The sequence below is a fragment of the Microtus ochrogaster genome (assembly GCF_000317375.1).
Source record: "Microtus ochrogaster isolate Prairie Vole_2 chromosome 14 unlocalized genomic scaffold, MicOch1.0 chr14_random_2, whole genome shotgun sequence".
NCBI classification, from domain to species: domain Eukaryota; kingdom Metazoa; phylum Chordata; class Mammalia; order Rodentia; family Cricetidae; genus Microtus; species Microtus ochrogaster.
Genome location: NW_004949097.1, coordinates 14,833,402 through 14,849,516, shown reverse-complemented (window position 1 = coordinate 14,849,516; position 16,115 = coordinate 14,833,402). Strand labels below are relative to the sequence as shown.

Below are 16,115 nucleotides of genomic sequence, written 5' to 3'. Positions count from 1 at the left end.
TGGGGGCCTTGGGTCCCTAGATCCAGCCTGGCCTCTGATAAAGCTGAAGTCTTTGCCCGAAGATGTAGACCAGAATATGGAGCCCGGGGGAGGGGTGCTGTTCTTCTGACGGTGTGGACTGTATCTGGGCCTCTGGGGTCTGCTGGAGTCTGAGGAAGGGTTGGCTCAGGAAGGGTGATAAGGTGGGGAGAGTATTGGGGATCAGAATCCAGGGGATAGCAGCAGTTCAGCTGGTAGGAGGGTCACTCATCTGCTCATGGACTGGTGAGGTCTGCACCAGAGCAAAACAAATATTCCTAAGGGATTTTCAAAGACTTTCAAAGAGCACCTAAGCCAAGATGGAGAGATGAACAGGCACTAATGTGAGTCGGAGAGCGGACATGCTGCTTGGGCTCGCCAGCCGAGGATGTCCTTACATCCTATGCCTCCAGGAAACCCCAGCATCTGCCTGGTTCAGGATCCTCGATCTCTGATCATGGCCTTCCTAGCTGTACCATCCCAGCCACCAAACTGGTGAGGTTATGTTTCTCTTCTGGCTGGTGGCTAATGACAACATCTGTGGTGGAATCCCTGGCAAACTTAGGGCTTTGGTCAAAAGTTGCCAGGTCTCGCCAGTTACAAAGCACAGATCATTTTTCAGTGAGGTCCGATAGTGCATCCCCCAGCACTGTTTTCCGTCTAACGCAGGAAAGACCGGCATATCTCAGTAACCGTACCTTTACCTCTCCTTCCTTCTTTCAGAGTTTTAAAGCAGGTCTCACTCTGTCGCCCAGGATAGATTCAAGCCCGTAACAATCCTTCTGCCTCAGTCTCCCTTGTACTGGATTACAAGCATGCACCACCACGCCTAGGTATATTCTTCTTTATCTCAAAGACTGTGCTCCTGTTCTCAGGTTTCCTGGGGGTGTTGCAGGGACAGGTGACACCAGGGGGCCACGCTTCTCTAAGGAGACCTGTTCCTTCCTCTACCACACCACCGGGGAGCACACACACCGTTCCTGGTGCCTTGAAGCTTCTCCAGCGAACTTCCTCGGTTTGTTTCCTGCTTTTGCTAAGCTGGCTCCTGATCACCTGACTCAGCTGTGCTCTGTCTGCCTCTGTGAAGCCTGTCTCTACTGGCTCTGTCTGCCTGCCTCACTGAAGAATCTCTCGGCATTCGTCTGCTGGGACTGACAGAGGACTGACAGAAGAGTGTGCTTCATACTGTGTGACTGGAGTCACAGACACGAGCCCCTCCCAGTTCTTCAGGCTGGAAGTCCCAAATCAAGGTGCTGTCAGAGTGGAGTGTGGTGGGACTGAGATGCCTGTTCCTGCCTTGCAGACAGACGCTTACTCGCTCTGTCACTCTTTCCAAGTTCCAAGTTCCCGTGTGTGCACCTGTACAGTGGTGGCCTGAGGGACCTTCAGGTGTCTTTCTTCAGGTGCTGTCTAACTTGTTTTCTTGAGGCAAGGCCTCTCACTGGCTTGTTTTGGACCCAGTAGGCTAGGCTAGGCTGACTGGCAAGCAACCCCCAAGAGTCTACCTGTCTCTGTCTCTCTGGCACTAGGATTACAAGTGTGCCACCCACCTGCCCCTCCCCCACTGCCCCCCAGTCTCTGAGGATCTGACACAGGTCTTCCTGCTTGCATGGCCAGTGTTTTACTGGCTCTCTCTCTCCCCAGCCCTGATGTCGATTTTTTTCAAGGAACCACTCCTGATGAATTAAGAGTTCCTCCCATGTGAGTTACTTTTTGTGACTTTGAGACCAAAAATCCTGACAGAAACAGCTTAAGGGAAGAAAGGGTTATCTCGGCTCACACTTTCAGAGGAAGACTTGGTGGGACAGCTTAATCCGTAGCTCTGGGAGCAAGTGGTAGCTAACTATTCTAGGGAGCATAGGGAGCAGAGGAAGAGACCAGAAATCCGGCCAGGCTGTGTCCCACCTCTTCGGGATTCCACAACTTCCTAAAACAGCACTGGTGGCTAGGAACCAAGCATGCAAATGTGAGAGACTGTGGCCCTGTGACCTCACGTGACCTCGCCCTCCAGTAAGCTTGTCTCCAGTAGCTGCTCTAGAAAGCAAGGCTTGCTTCCAGGTTCTCCTGGCCTGGTTCAGTCCAAAGCCACTTCCTGTACCAGATTTGTAAACTTTGTATGACTTTCACAATTATCTTTGCTTCCATCTCAGAAGCATTTTCTCTTTTAAGGCAGGTATAAAAGCTCCTCCCTCTTGAGAGGAGACTGTCCAGTTTCTTTCCACTGTGGTGACTGTAGCTACTTAATGCATGTTGTCTTTGAAAAATCCCCGTGGCTCTGTCGATGATGTGTGTCCCGTGGATTCAGGTGATCCCTACTTAACTGAGACAAAAGTCACCATGGTGATGAGGAAAATAAAGGGAAACCTGTCTAAGGTCTAAGAACATGATAGAAGTAGCCAGGGAGATACTGGCGCTGACCCAGGCCCTGGTTCATGGAACCTTACGTCATTGCTACTGACTCTACTACAGCTGTCATCTTAGACCCCTAGTGTAGGGAAACCTGATAGGTGTGGTTTCCTTCTCCTTGTGTAGGATTCTAATTTGCTTCTCTGTTCTTGGGATAAAACACCTTTACCAAAAGCAACCTTGGAGGGATGATCTACTTCATCTTATAGTTTACAGTCCATCACTGAGGGAAGCCAAGGCAGGAACTCGAGGCAGGAAGTAGATGCATGTATCTTAGAGGCTTGCTGCTGAGTGGCTCGCTTCCCCTGACTTGCTCACCTTACTTTCTTATACAGCCCAGACCGGCTTTTTCAGAGATGGGGTGTGTACAGTGGACTGTAGGGGTTCCCCTACATCAATCAAGAAAATGCTCCACAGACATGCTGATGTCAGCTCAGTGCAGGCAATTTGCTCAGTCTTCAGTGAGCCCATCCTCACTGTGGTCGCGTGGTCTGCCACCTGTGTTCCCGATGCCAGCTTCCCTCTGTGTGTCTCTCTCCACAGAAGCCCAGCCTCCCCTGTGCGTCGTCTGTGTTTATCCTTCCCAGTCCTGCAATACCCTCTCCTCCACTCTTCCACCTCTCCCTCTTCGGTGGGACCTTTCTTGAGGCTTCCTGATTTTGAGGGCTACCCCGTTGTTTTCAGATACACTTTATTGTGGACCATTTGCCCATTTCTGCTTACTGTACAGATGGGAATTTTTTTGCTTTTGTTATTTATTTGTTTGTTTATTTTGAGATGGGGAGTCTCACTGTGTAGCCCTGACTGGCCTGGAACTTGTCATGTAGACCAGTCTGGCTTCAAACTCATAGAGCTCTGCCTGTCTCTGCCTTCTAGTGCTGGGACTGAAGGCATCCATCATGTTCCCTTCTAAGAAGGGAATTCTTAAGGACTGAGAACCAGTCTTAAGTTCCTTGAAATCACTTAAATGCGCACCTACAGAAAAGCCCATCACTGGAACTGCAATAGCATCTTCGGTTTCCTCTTTGAGGCTTAAGGAGATTTGCAGATGTTGGCTCCTGGTGTTAGGGTCTCCTGCTTCCCTGGATGGACCCTTGTTCTCCCATCAGGAAAAGATGATCGGGGAAGCCTTGACATTCCTGTCTCCTGTCTATGCCGATCACTTGAGTAGGACAAGAACCTTTTATGCTAATATCTTCACAGACTCTCTTAAAAGGCATTTGTTCCTGAACTTAACCAAAAACTTGGGACAAAGGAAGAGATCCGTATTGTAGACACACAGCACAAATGGCTTAGGTTGCCATCCTACACAGAATCTTTTAGCAGCTTTTCCCTGAGGAACTTTAATTGGCTTTATTTTTTGTTTTTTCTTTTCTTTTTGGGGGGCTGGAGGGATGAGGATACAGGATCCCACTGTGTATCTTTGACTGACCTGCAACTCATAGTAATTCACCTGCCTCAGCCTCAAGAGTGCTGGGAGTTAAGGCCCCCAAGCCCTAGCGGTCCCCTGGCTTTTTTATTTACGTATCTATTTACTGACTCCTGCCTCAGTTCTTTTCATATCTCCCCTTCTGTTCCTCTTCCTAACACATTCTAGATAGTTTATTATACAGCCCCCAGATGTGCATATATAAGCAATTATCTCCAAATCTGTCTGCCTTTCACCAAGGTGAGCCTGGGCTGTGCTGACCTGAGAGCAAACCTGAAATCCCAAGACTCCCCAAGAACTGTGATTTTGCACTCCATGGGGAGGCTGTGTGGGTCCTGCTGCCTTTGCAGTGCTGGCTCTGGATTGTGAGTGGCTTGCCTTTTGTAGCTGTGCCAAGTGGAACAGCTCTGTCAGGGTGGCGGAAGAAGAGGAAGCAGTGGGGCTCACACCTCTTACTCGGAAGCTCTGCACGGAGATAAGGTGATAAGCTCCCTTCCTGGAGGATATACCCAGTTTAGGCCTCTGTGGAGGGGCTCAGTTTGTGTTGTTGATAACCACCAGCATCCAGTCTCTCTCCCTCTCCTTGTCCCTCGCTAATGTCGCGCTGTTTGGAAATGTGTTGTAGATAGACTATCAATACATGCGTCATTATTTCTGTCTTTCACTCCTACACGTCTGTGATACCTGCCACCCCAGTAGCTGGCGGTTCTGTAACAGTGTCCAGTATTCACTGTGCCACACTGCTCCTGTCAGCTTCCACAACCGCGTGAGGGCTGGAAATAGTGTTTCCAGTTTGCCTTGCGAAAATGCCTATCAGATATGAATACCTATCAGACATGCCTGGTAGGGCCCATGATGCTGTGTGCTTTTAAAATGATGATGGGTAACGGTAACACCATTAAAAGAATTGTTTTATTCAGGTTGAGGTCTACCTTTCTTAGAAACAAATTCTTCCCTGACATTTTAGTTAGTAAATATTCTCAGTTGCGTGAACCACAAGAACAGAACCCTTCAGCCTGCTAGGATCCTCACAGACCCTCATCCACTTTGTTAGCCCACAGTATACATTGTTGAGTCTAGGTCTCCGCTGCCCAGGCTCAGACACACGCTCCTTCCTATTGAAATTTAGTATTAAAACGCCATCATTCAATCGTACAATCCATGGCCATCTTCTTGCCACCAGTGTATTGTTAACACCCTGGTGGAGAGTCAGGCCAGACCTAATCATCTCCAGCAGCTAAGGCACACACAGGGAATGAATTAATATTGACTGAATTCACGAGAAGAGTTCTTTTTTTTTTAATTTATTTATTTATTAAAGATTTCTGTCTCTTCCCCGCCACTGCCTCCCATTTCCCTCCCCCTCCCCAAATCAAGTCCCCCTCCCTCCTCAGCCTGAAGAGCAATCAGGGTTCCCTGCCCTGTGGGAAGTCCAAGAAACCCCCAATGAGAAGAGTTCCTGTCAACCTAGAAAGACAGTGTAGGAGAGGCTCTCTTAGGTTGTTCCTGCAGAAGGTTCTAGAGATGACACCGAGCAGGTTATCTGCATAGCCTTGTCCTTCCTGGACATAGTGTCCTGGGGAAATCTACTGAAGCAAGATTGGAACTCTTAGGGACTGAAAGGTTAGCAGTAAGCAGTTGCTGCAGAGGGGCAGAAAAGATCACCAAAACCCACAACCCTAAACCCCAAACCTTGTGGGTCCAGGTAAGCCCAACAGGGCCAAATGCCCAATGATTAGATGTTATTACTATCTAATGTTAACAGTTCATGGTGGTACAGTCACGACAAAGCCAACCCCGACTGGGGTTCAGTGATTCAATTGGAGGGAGGTTGTTTAACGGGGAGATGAAGTTCTGTAGGTGATGAGGAGGATGGTTCCAGCAGCAGCGTTCTTTATGTAAAACAGGCAAGAACTGATGTTTGTGGTTTGGTTTTGTCCCTATGTCCCAGCCATAGGCCTCTGTCTAGACAAGGAGAGTGGTGGGTTCATCCTCTGTCCTAACCAGAAATGTTCACTCAGAGGCAAAGGCACAATTCTTGTGGGATTCTGCTTTTAAATCGCAAATTTTTTTTTCCTCACAAAAACGAGCAATTAGGTTCCCAGAGCCACACAGTTTCAGTAGGGGGCAGTTTGGCAGGGACTCTTCCCCTAAGAAGCTTGTCCTTTTGTATATTTCTGTGATATCATCTTTCTGTCATTTTGTGGTTTTGACATGACCTCTCTCTCTCACTCCTAGCCCTGGCTGGCCTGGTGCTCACAGTAGGCTAGGTCCTGTTATACCAATCAGTGATCAGGACAATCCCTCATTGTTCTGCCCACAGACCAACCTGATCTAGGCAATCCCTCAGTTTAGGTTTCTCCTTGTCAGGTGACTCTAGACTGCATCAAGTTGGAAGTTAAGGCTAACCATGACAGTAATGCAGGCTGGTGTTAAAGTCACAGTGATCCTCCTGCCTCAGTTTCCCAAGTTCTGGGATTATAGAAAAGCGCCACCACTTCTGGCTATGAAACTCTCCTCCAGTTGTTCCTGGGTTCTTAATAAAAATGAATCATTAAATTGTTTACATTGAATTTCCAGTTCTCTGAGTTGCACATTCTGTTTGGTTGGCAAGATATTTTTGTGGATTCCTCCATTAATGGGATTTATAGTAGAAACTTGGTAAATAATTCATTTTGTTTTTGCTCTTGCTTTTTAAAAAAATGGGAACCCAGCAGAGCAGACACAGTGCACAGGCTATTTATTCCATTTTGGAATTTTAGCAGTTTGAACGTAATTCACAGAGAAGGAGTTAAAAAGAAATCTTGTAATTGTTGATCACAGTTAGCTCAAATAGCCCTCCCTAAAAGATAATTAGCTTTTGGAGTGATTCCAAATGGCTTCTTTGTTGCTCGTATTTGCAAAACATTTTTCTGCTGCTATGTCCGTATCTTGGAAAACGCTTAAAGAGTTTGCTAGCTACACGATCAGAATCCATACAAATTGGAAATCAGTGGCTTCTTCTCATCTGTGATTTACTCTGTTCTCATTAAGACTATAACTTAAAAAAAAAAGAATCTTAGTTTTCTTTTTTAGTTGGCACAACATTGCAGTTCTAGAAAACAAGCAAGGGAAGGGAACTTGCGGGGCAAAGCAAACATATGGACTTCAAACAAGAAACCCTACATAGAGTTAGCAAATAGCCTAGGGGCCAAATGTAGCTAGAATAAGATATCTATCACCTCCCCTCTGTTTAAGGTTTTCATCGTAAAAGATATCCGACACACAAAAGGAGAGACGGTGGCATGTGAACACCCACACTGTTGTCAGTGTGGGCATCCCAACCCTCAACCATCTGGCCCATTCTCCTCTCTTCCCTTCTGTGCCTGGTCAGTTATACTGAAGCAAATCCGAAATTGTGACTTTGATAAGCTCAACTGGTTTATTTCACATGGTGTCCTTCCATCTTGTAACACTATCATTTTAAAACTTAACGATGAGGTTCTGTATCCAGCTCTATCGCCCATTAATATCATAGTTTTTATTTAGTCTGGTACCACAGCCCATAGAATGGTGCTCCCCAAATTCAAGATGAGTCTTGCTGCCTCATTTAAAACCCTGTGGAGGTGTCCTTCAGACACACCGACCAGCACGACTCCTCTGGGATGAGAAATCATATCAAGTCACAGAGGATGACTCAGATATTCTAGTCTGACTTCTGTGCCCTCCCAAGAAGCCCTCCTGTGGGAGAGCTCTTCTTTGAGCCCCGAGATGACATTCATCTCACTTTTCCTGTCTTTCAGAGGGTATTGTTTGCATGGTTGTATTGTATAGTCCTTGGAGACAAGGTGTGACCTGTTTCTATTTAATTCCATATGGGTGTCATAAACAAACCAGGTTGCCCATCACTTACAGTGGTAAAAGCAGGTCTTATTTAGTAACTATTGACAATAAGGGCAAGATCTGAGTCCATTCTGATTTGTGTGAAGGTGTCATCTTTATCTGCTCGCTGGAAGTTACTAAGTTAGAGCCTGCTCACCCTCCCTCCTCCACACACACCCACTACACTGGAGACAGATGCCTTGGCCTTCCCTTGTTGGTTGAAGTTTAAAGCATGGCTCTTAGGTCCTGGAGAATGATAATTCTGGGTGTGTTTGCTTCTTTGTTTGTTTAATAAGGCATTTGTGTATGTGTGTGTGCACATGTGTGCATACATGTGTATGTGTGTGCACGTGTGTGTGTGTGTGTGCATGCCTGTGGATATAGGAATAAATGTGTTTGGAGGCCACAGGTCACCTTCTACATAAGAAACATTGTTCACCTCCATTGAGATGGGGGTCTCTCACTGGCCTAGAACTCGCTAAGTAGGTTTTGCTAGCTGCCCACAGAACTCTAGGGATTTTCCTGTTTCCACCTGTCCAGCATTGGTGTTACAGGAGCTTGTCACCATGCCTGGCTTTTTAAAGTAAATTCTGGGGATCCAGTTTGGGTCTTCATGCTTGTGTGCCAAGGACTCTGCCTGCTAAGCTATTTTTTTTCTCCAATTTTAAGGTACACTCAGACACAATCCTAAACCCCTTTATAAACAGTCAACATGGATGCTTAGAGAGGCTGTCAGGTGTTGACTAGAACAAAGAACAAATTCTCTGCTCAGCAGTCCAGTTACTCAGGCAAGCATTTTAATGGAGATTGATTGGGGTGTTCAGATCCTCTCAGCATGGGGCTTTTTGTAGCTAGAAGCCCTGTCACAGTTGCTAACCTCCTAGTGCAAAGGTTTGGACAGACCCTTTCTGTCCTGAGAGCCCCAGAAGTTTTCTAGAACCTTGGATGCTGCCTAATGACTGTGCAGGCTCAGTGAATTTGGGTGAACTCACCTTCCTCTAACCCCAAAGAAGACACCTTAGAGCCTTGTCCTGGGCAGGAAGTGGGGATAAGAACCCACCCATTTTTTTTGATCCTACTGCATGTACTGGCTTTGGGGGAGCCTAGGCAGTTTGGATGCTCACCTTACTAAACCTGGATGGAGGTGGGCGGTCATTGGACTTCCCACAGGTCAGGGAACCCTGATTGCTCTTCGAGCTGATGAGGGAGAGGAACCTGATCGGGGGGAGGGGGAGGGAAATGGGAGTCAGTGGCGGGGAGGAGGCAGAAATCCTTAATAAATAAAATTAAAAAAAAAAAGAACCCACCCATTGTCTTCCTGCCCCCATGTCCCCTACCCTACCAACTGTGAATAAGAGATTTAATCACCCTGCTACCAATACTTTACTTTCTAAAACAGTGTGATCTGGATCAATCTGCTATCAAGATGTATTGTAAGATTCTGGACAATAACTAGATGAGACATTCTAGGAGGCAGGGTTTCCCACAAAGCAACTATGTTTGCCACTTGCCTTCATCAGGGTTTCCTTCATGGCATTTACCCTATGTTTTATGCCTTTACTTGTGTGATAAATTTAATTAACTTCCAGAGGAACTATGCCTTATTTGCTTTCTGTTGAAGTCAGCACCCAACACGGTGGCTAGAAACTGTGAGATAAGTTCCCAGGTGATTAATTTAACAGTTTGGTGTCTTTCCCTCTCTTCCTCTACCACAAACAATGACAGAACAGACATGCTATTTCCTAAGACTGTGGTGAGCAGGTGTTTGCAAGATGTGGGACGTTGTATTTCACAGCTGTTCTCTTCATAGGTTCCTTACCTATTCCTACCTCCTGGCCTTCAATGTGTGGCTTCTGCTGGCACCCATCACCCTGTGCTACGACTGGCAAGTGGGCAGCATTCCTCTGGTGGAGACCGTATGGGATGTGAGGAACCTTGCTACCATCCTGCTGGCGGTGGTGATGGCCTTACTGAGCCTGCACTGCATGGCGGCCTTCAAGGTAATCTCTGAGAGCAAATGCACTCTCATGTTGAAAACAGAGCATCTCAGTCACTGCCACTTCTTTCTGTAGTGGGGGTCTGGGTCAAAAATCACATGTTACTTGCTCACAGAACTTTGTAAATTAAGTTTTCCCAATAGGTAATACATATTAAAAAGTCTTTAGCAGGATTAATAGACCATGCCCGTCTTAATTTTATCATATGTTTATTTAAAGGATTTGTTTTTATTTATGTGTATACGTATGTGTCTCTATGTGGGCATGCCACGTGTGTATATGTATGTGTCTCTATGTGGGCATGCCACGTGTGTATAGATGCCTGTGGTGGCCAGAAAAAGGTGTCAGATCCCCTGGAGCTGGAGTTACAGGCAGTTGTGAGCTAGCTGACAGGGTGCTGGGAACCAACAGAATAACATTTTTTTCTTAGCCACTGAGCCATATTTCCAGCTCTGTATAATTTCTTTGATTATGTCTAGATACTTTGTAAAAATAAAATTTTCCTCCTGGTATGGTTGGCTAGTATTTGAAGGAATTTATTTGATATAATGTCATAATAAATGAAATCTTAATAAATAATATACTTACAAATGTTTAAGGTATGATTGAGACTCCATATCCACTTCATTATATTAAATTTGATGGTTTCTTCTCCAGTCAGAAAAAAATACAAAACTAAACGAAATTATTGAGCTCAATCATTTAAAGGATAGAAAAGGTAGAAGAAACTAGAAAATATTGATTGATGGGAAATTGCCACTACCTTGACGAAATACTTCTCACCTGGGCTATTCTCATCCTCCCAGACTTGGTGATAAAAATTCACAAGTCTCCTGGCTGGAAGTAGCTGACTGAATTGTGGAGAAAAGCAATAACAGCTAGAATTTTTGTTTGTTCAGTGTTTTGAGACTGAGACTCCTGTAGCTCAGGCTGACCTTGAACTCCATTTGTGTCTGCAGATGACCTTGAGCTCCTGATCCCCCGCCTCCGCAGTCCTAAATCCTGGGATTACAGGCACGTGTTAACCGCCTGGCCGGCAGTTAGGATTTAAGGAGGAGGTTGTGTAAGGGAGGAAGCTGCAGATTGCTGCCCCAAAGCCTCTCCCAGTCTTACGATGACAGCTAGGCCATTATATGTGGATGTGAAACTCTGTGGAGCATGAGACTTGTTTGGGGCAAGTCTGAAAGAATTCTTTCCACGCAGCGGAGGGCAGACATTCACTAGTGGGAGTTATCTCTATATAATTTTTGTTCAAATCATTGGCTGCCACAAAACCAGCCAGGCACAGCAGAGATACCCAGAGATCCACACAGAAACCAAAACCAAAACAAAGAAACAATAGCAACAGTTTTAAAATCCTGACCAAAACTCTCAGTATTCTCAAAAAATACAGGACTGGGAGATGACTCAGGTGTCACGGTGCCTTCAGTGAAAGTGTGAAGTCCAGAGCTTGGTTCCAGGGTGGATTTGGCATGCGCCTGTTGTATTGGCTCCAGGGAAGTGGAGACAGGAGGATCCCTGGGTTTGCTGGCCAGACATTCCATCCAGTCAGCCAGTGACATATGCTTCCTCTCTCTTCGGCATATTGTAGAACCTGCAACCGTTCCTTCCCGTGCACTGGCTGCCCTGTCTTATGTTCCCAGCGGAGGTTCTGTAGAGCTAATTCTATCTCCTGCTTCAGTGTTGGGTCTCCCTCGTTCTCCTCCTCCTCCTCCTCCTCCTCCTCCTCCTCCTCCTCACTGCTGCTCTCCCCATCTTCCCTTTCCTCCTCCTCTTCCTTCTCCTCTGTACTTGTATTCTCCAGGGAGACATTCAAGCTTCTGTGACAGAATGTGGAGAACAGTCTAGAATTTTTCATCGTTGGCTCAAGTTCTTTCTAACAACAAAATTTAAAGTGAAATCATTTTCTTAATAATAAAATTTAAAGTTATTAGTTTGCTCTCACACAGTGAGTTGGTTTCACTGAAGGTACGTCTGTACTGCAGAGAGGAAGACTAGGCCATTCATGAAGGAATTTACCGCAGGAGACTTGTGGGATAAACATGCCCTGGGGCTTCTCTTTATGACTTGTACAAACTTTACAACCTTAGGAAAGCACCCTGTGTTTAGGGAGCTTCTTCCCACTGGGTCTCCTCTTAATAACTTCCTTCCTACGACCACTCCCCTAAAATAGTCCTGTGAGTGATGGGAAATGCTGCCCAGTGGTTTTCAGGAGTAATGAGTTTGATTTTAAGGACTGTAGCCTTGCAGAGTCGCTATAGAAGAAAAATTGGGTAAAAAGAGGGCAAGGAAAGGTGGTCACCTGACTTGGCTGATGGCCCACAGAGACAAAGATGGGTCTTGAAGTAGAGGTCCCACCTTCTGCCCCTCCTCTGAGGATGGGCCTCCAAAGGTTTTATTGTTCTTTTCTGTCAAAGGTCAGAGGTTTGTGCCTGTCTGTGTTTCTACCCCAGTCTCGGGATGGTTTCCTGGAGATGAGGACAGGTCACTGACTGCAGCTCTGAGACTTGGGAAGCAAGCCTCGCCCTCGGGTGCATAGGGAGGGGATGCTGTAGCTGGAGCATTGCAGCAGTAGGGGCTTGAGGGGGCCTCCTGTGGGAGGGAAGCCACTGCACCCCCTCCCCTGAAGAGGCAGCTGCCTTCATTCCTGGGACTGCCTTTAGTATCAGTTCCCAGCCTTGCTTTGCTCTCGCTAGTCCACATCACAATCCTCATCTCTACTCCTCCAAGAGTAGGCACCGGGGGTGCGGAGAGTCCCCCCTCACGTCTCTAAGTAGGGTCCCATATTCTCAAGGAGGCAGGACTACTAGAGGAAGAGCAACCGTTGGAAAGGGTTATCTATGCCTTGACATCCCCAGCCTCATTAAGAATAGGAATCAGAGCAGTCAAGTGGACACACACACCCCCACAGACAGACAGACAGACCAAAGAAGGCATACCTTGCTGTTGCTTTTTTCTGTTTTAAAGAACAAGACATCTGAAGCTTTGCCACCCATGTGGTTTGCCACAGCTCTATCCTTGAAACAGAAATTAGCCAACCCCGCGGCACAAAATTATTCTATTGTAGAGCCATACAGTCGAACTAGACATGACTCCAGATTGCTAGGAATTATTTTGCGTTCTGCTCATTCAGATAATAGGCTATCATATTATTGTGACACGTGGATCACCGGGTTATAGAATGCCCCTTACAAAACCTGATGAGATAAACATTGTGTTTCAATACAGTGGATATTAAAATAGCAGTGAGCCTGGAGGATGAAGACGGCATTTAATAGTGAGCGGCCTGCGCCCACGCTGCCTTTTTCTTCCCGTCTGCTGGCGTGTCTCCGTTCAGTTCCCATTCTCCGCGCACCGCACTTCCCCACTCACTTTTCCTCAGCTCACAGACGTTCTTCTCACGGGATGACAGGGACTCCGTCTTTCCTAGCTCGCCTCAGGCCTTCTGGGTGGTGCGTTTGGGCACCTTGGCAGTCGAGGCTCCAGACTGTGCTGCCAAGGTCCTGTGTACGAGGTCAGTTCCAAAGCAGGCTCAGCACGGCAGCCTTCCAGCCTGTCTCACTAGCTCCTCCTTAGCTCCCCCTTCTGCCACCGTGTTAACCGCGGCCACACTGATCCCAGGGCTCAGTCTTTTCCCCCGGTGATCTTTTCTGTTTGCCCTTGACCAGTACTACAGAACTGGACTTTCACCTGTAACCCTTCCCCTCAGACAGGGTGAGGAGAGACCAGTGTGCGGTGGACCATCCTCAGAGACCCTCCGCTGCTCTCCCTCCCGCATTTCACGTCACTGCGCCCTGCGTGGTAAAGATGTGGTGTGGCTCCTCTTCTGTGATTCTGATTTCATATGGTAATCACGCTTTAAACTCATGGCCACATGCCTCACGTGAAGACCGGTCCTCTGTGCTGGAGGTGTAAGAAGAGCCACCCCAAGTCCTCGGAGGAGGAGGGGCCAGGGTGGATGGGGAGCTCTGCTGCTCACCTGTGTCTGTCCCCTCCCCTCCTGCACCCTGCTGTGAGGTCAGACCAGGGCACCCTGTGCCTTCCCACACAGCCCTCACAGGGGACACTGGATATATCCAACTGTTTGCAGAGTCTGCTCATTGTCATGGTCACTATCATCCTGAAAATGTCAGCACAACTCCAGGAATACAAAAGGGATCCTGTGTATAAACAGCAGAGTCAACACAAAGAAAGCCACTGGCTGTTTCTTATGTCTCTGTCACTCAAGACCAAGACTTGTCCAAACAGTCAGAATGTATATGAAGTTATTTTTATTTATGCGCCTCAACCCTCTACCTCACCCTTATCCAGTCTCCCTTCATCCCCAGTGACAGGGAACATCTGCCTGCTCACCTAAGCAGATCAGGGGGCAGAGATGGGGCAGGGAGGTTAGCCAAGGGCCTCCACCAGCCACCCCACTTCCTCCAGCTGGACTCTGCCTTCTAAAGCATCAGCCTCCCAGAATAGCTGGGTTCAAACGCCTGAACCTGTGGGTGACAGTCCTAATTCAAGTCATAAAACAGACAGCACCACAGAAATAGGCAGAGTTTGTGTGTTTAGGTGTCACAGAAGGGCAGGAGCGAAATCACTAGTTTAACTGTATAAGAGGGGCACGGTAAAGAAACTGCCGACATGACCTTTCACGGCATGGTTAAGGGAAAGGTTTCTGTTGTGCATAAGAGAGAGAAAGTATCAAGAGTCATCTGGAAGAGTCCAGAGCAAAGAGAAAAGGAAGCAGACTGGGCATGGCCAGGGCTGTATTTGAGAGAAAGGGGAGAACAGCAGAAGAGAGTATAGTGTGGAGAGAGGAGGAGGAGGAGGAGGAGGAGGGGGAGGAGGAGGAAGAAAGAGAGAGAGAGAGAGAGAGAGAGAGAGAGAGAGAGAGAGGGAGGGAGAAGGAGAACAGTGAGAACAGTGTGTATAGTCAGGGTTTAAGGGGAGCAGGATCTAAGGTGAGAAGGGCCAGGATGAGATCACAGGCTTTGTGAGTAGGAGCTGAGGAAGCCAGAGGCCAGCATGGACTTTGATCTGTAGCCTCAGGTATATATCAATGGAACCATATGTCCCTTCTGCCAGAAGCAAGAGAAATGACTCCTTCTAGCAGATGCGAACTGGTTTCACAAGTTCCTGAGGAATGCTGGCTTTATCTTACCATCAGAAATGCTCAGATAGCCCAGTTCGAGCTCATTTCTAGACACACGAACAGCCCCAAAAAAACCTGACCTTAACAAGCTAACCCTGGCAGTTATAGCTGAACACTAATGAAGAGTTGGAAGAGCGGCTAGCATCAGAGAGTAGCTAACACTGGGGTCACACCCTTCACGGTCTTTAAACTTGAGAGATGTAATGAATGCCTTTAAAGGTACCTGAAATTTTACCAAAAACTGATTCCTTAAAAAAAAAAAAAAAAATCAGTTCTTGTAAGGGTGCTGAGACCAAGCCCAAGGTCCCCAGTCTTCATTTTCCTTTTGCAGCTGCTTCTCAGTCCTCCTGCTGTTGCTGCTGCTGACTTCTCTGTGGTACAGTGGAGCAGGAAACACACTAGAAATACATCTTTTTTTTCAGTGGCCATCTGAAAATCAGAGCTCCATAGCCAAGCCTTTCCCACTGCTTTCTGTTTGTGGATGATGGCTTATGCTCTTGTAAAGTTCCTCTGGCTCCTTCCTCTGGAGTCGAAACCTACAAATCGTGTTTCCAGGTGTGCCGTGTGATGTGGTCTGCCTGTTCCTGGCACTCTCCGTCTGCTCTGCTTTTGATCTGGGCCCACAGGAGTTATTCCACATCATTAAATAATTTTCTTTATTTTCTGCCTTCACAGGGCAATCACACTGGCATAAGTCACGCCGTTTAATAAGCCAACGACCTACCTACCGCTCTGATGTTCATGCCTCAGCTGGAAGGCTTGCTGAGTGTCTTAGCAGGAGAATTAGTGTTGTGTATTACCAACAGGAGTTTTATCCATCACAGGCAGCTTCATTTGTTTTTCTCGATTTGTATGCTGTGTGATTCTCAGTGAACTCTAGTATCCACAGTGGATGCCCTGACTTAGTATTTTGAAAGGTAATCTTCACTTGTGTGTGCATGTGTATATGTGCATGTGCAGGTGTGTGCACACAGACAGGTTGATAGTGAGCACTTGTGTGTGCACACACAGAGGACAGACAGGTTGATAGTGAGCACTTGTGTGTGCACCCGCAGAGGACAGGTTGATAGTGAGCACTTGTGTGCACACAGAGGACAGGTTGATAGTGAGCACTTGTGTGTGCACCCGCAGAGGACAAACAGGTTGATAGTGAGCACTTGTGTGTGGACACAGAGGACAGACAGGTTGATAGTGAGCACTTGTGTGTGCATGTGCAGGTGTGTGCACACAGAGACAGGTTGATAGTGAGCACTTGTGTGTG

At 47.1% G+C, this 16,115-nt stretch overlaps 1 protein-coding gene across 1 annotated transcript in view; it reads left to right on the top strand.

Moving 5' to 3' along the window:
• Tmtc1 (transmembrane and tetratricopeptide repeat containing 1) overlaps nucleotides 1-16,115 on the top strand; it is a 205,632-nt gene that overhangs the window by 104,555 nt on the left and 84,962 nt on the right. Inside the window, exon 10 of the mRNA XM_005364621.2 lies at nucleotides 9,525-9,714. Coding sequence (XP_005364678.2) covers nucleotides 9,525-9,714 — 190 coding nt within the window. The remainder of the gene's footprint in view (nucleotides 1-9,524; nucleotides 9,715-16,115) is intronic.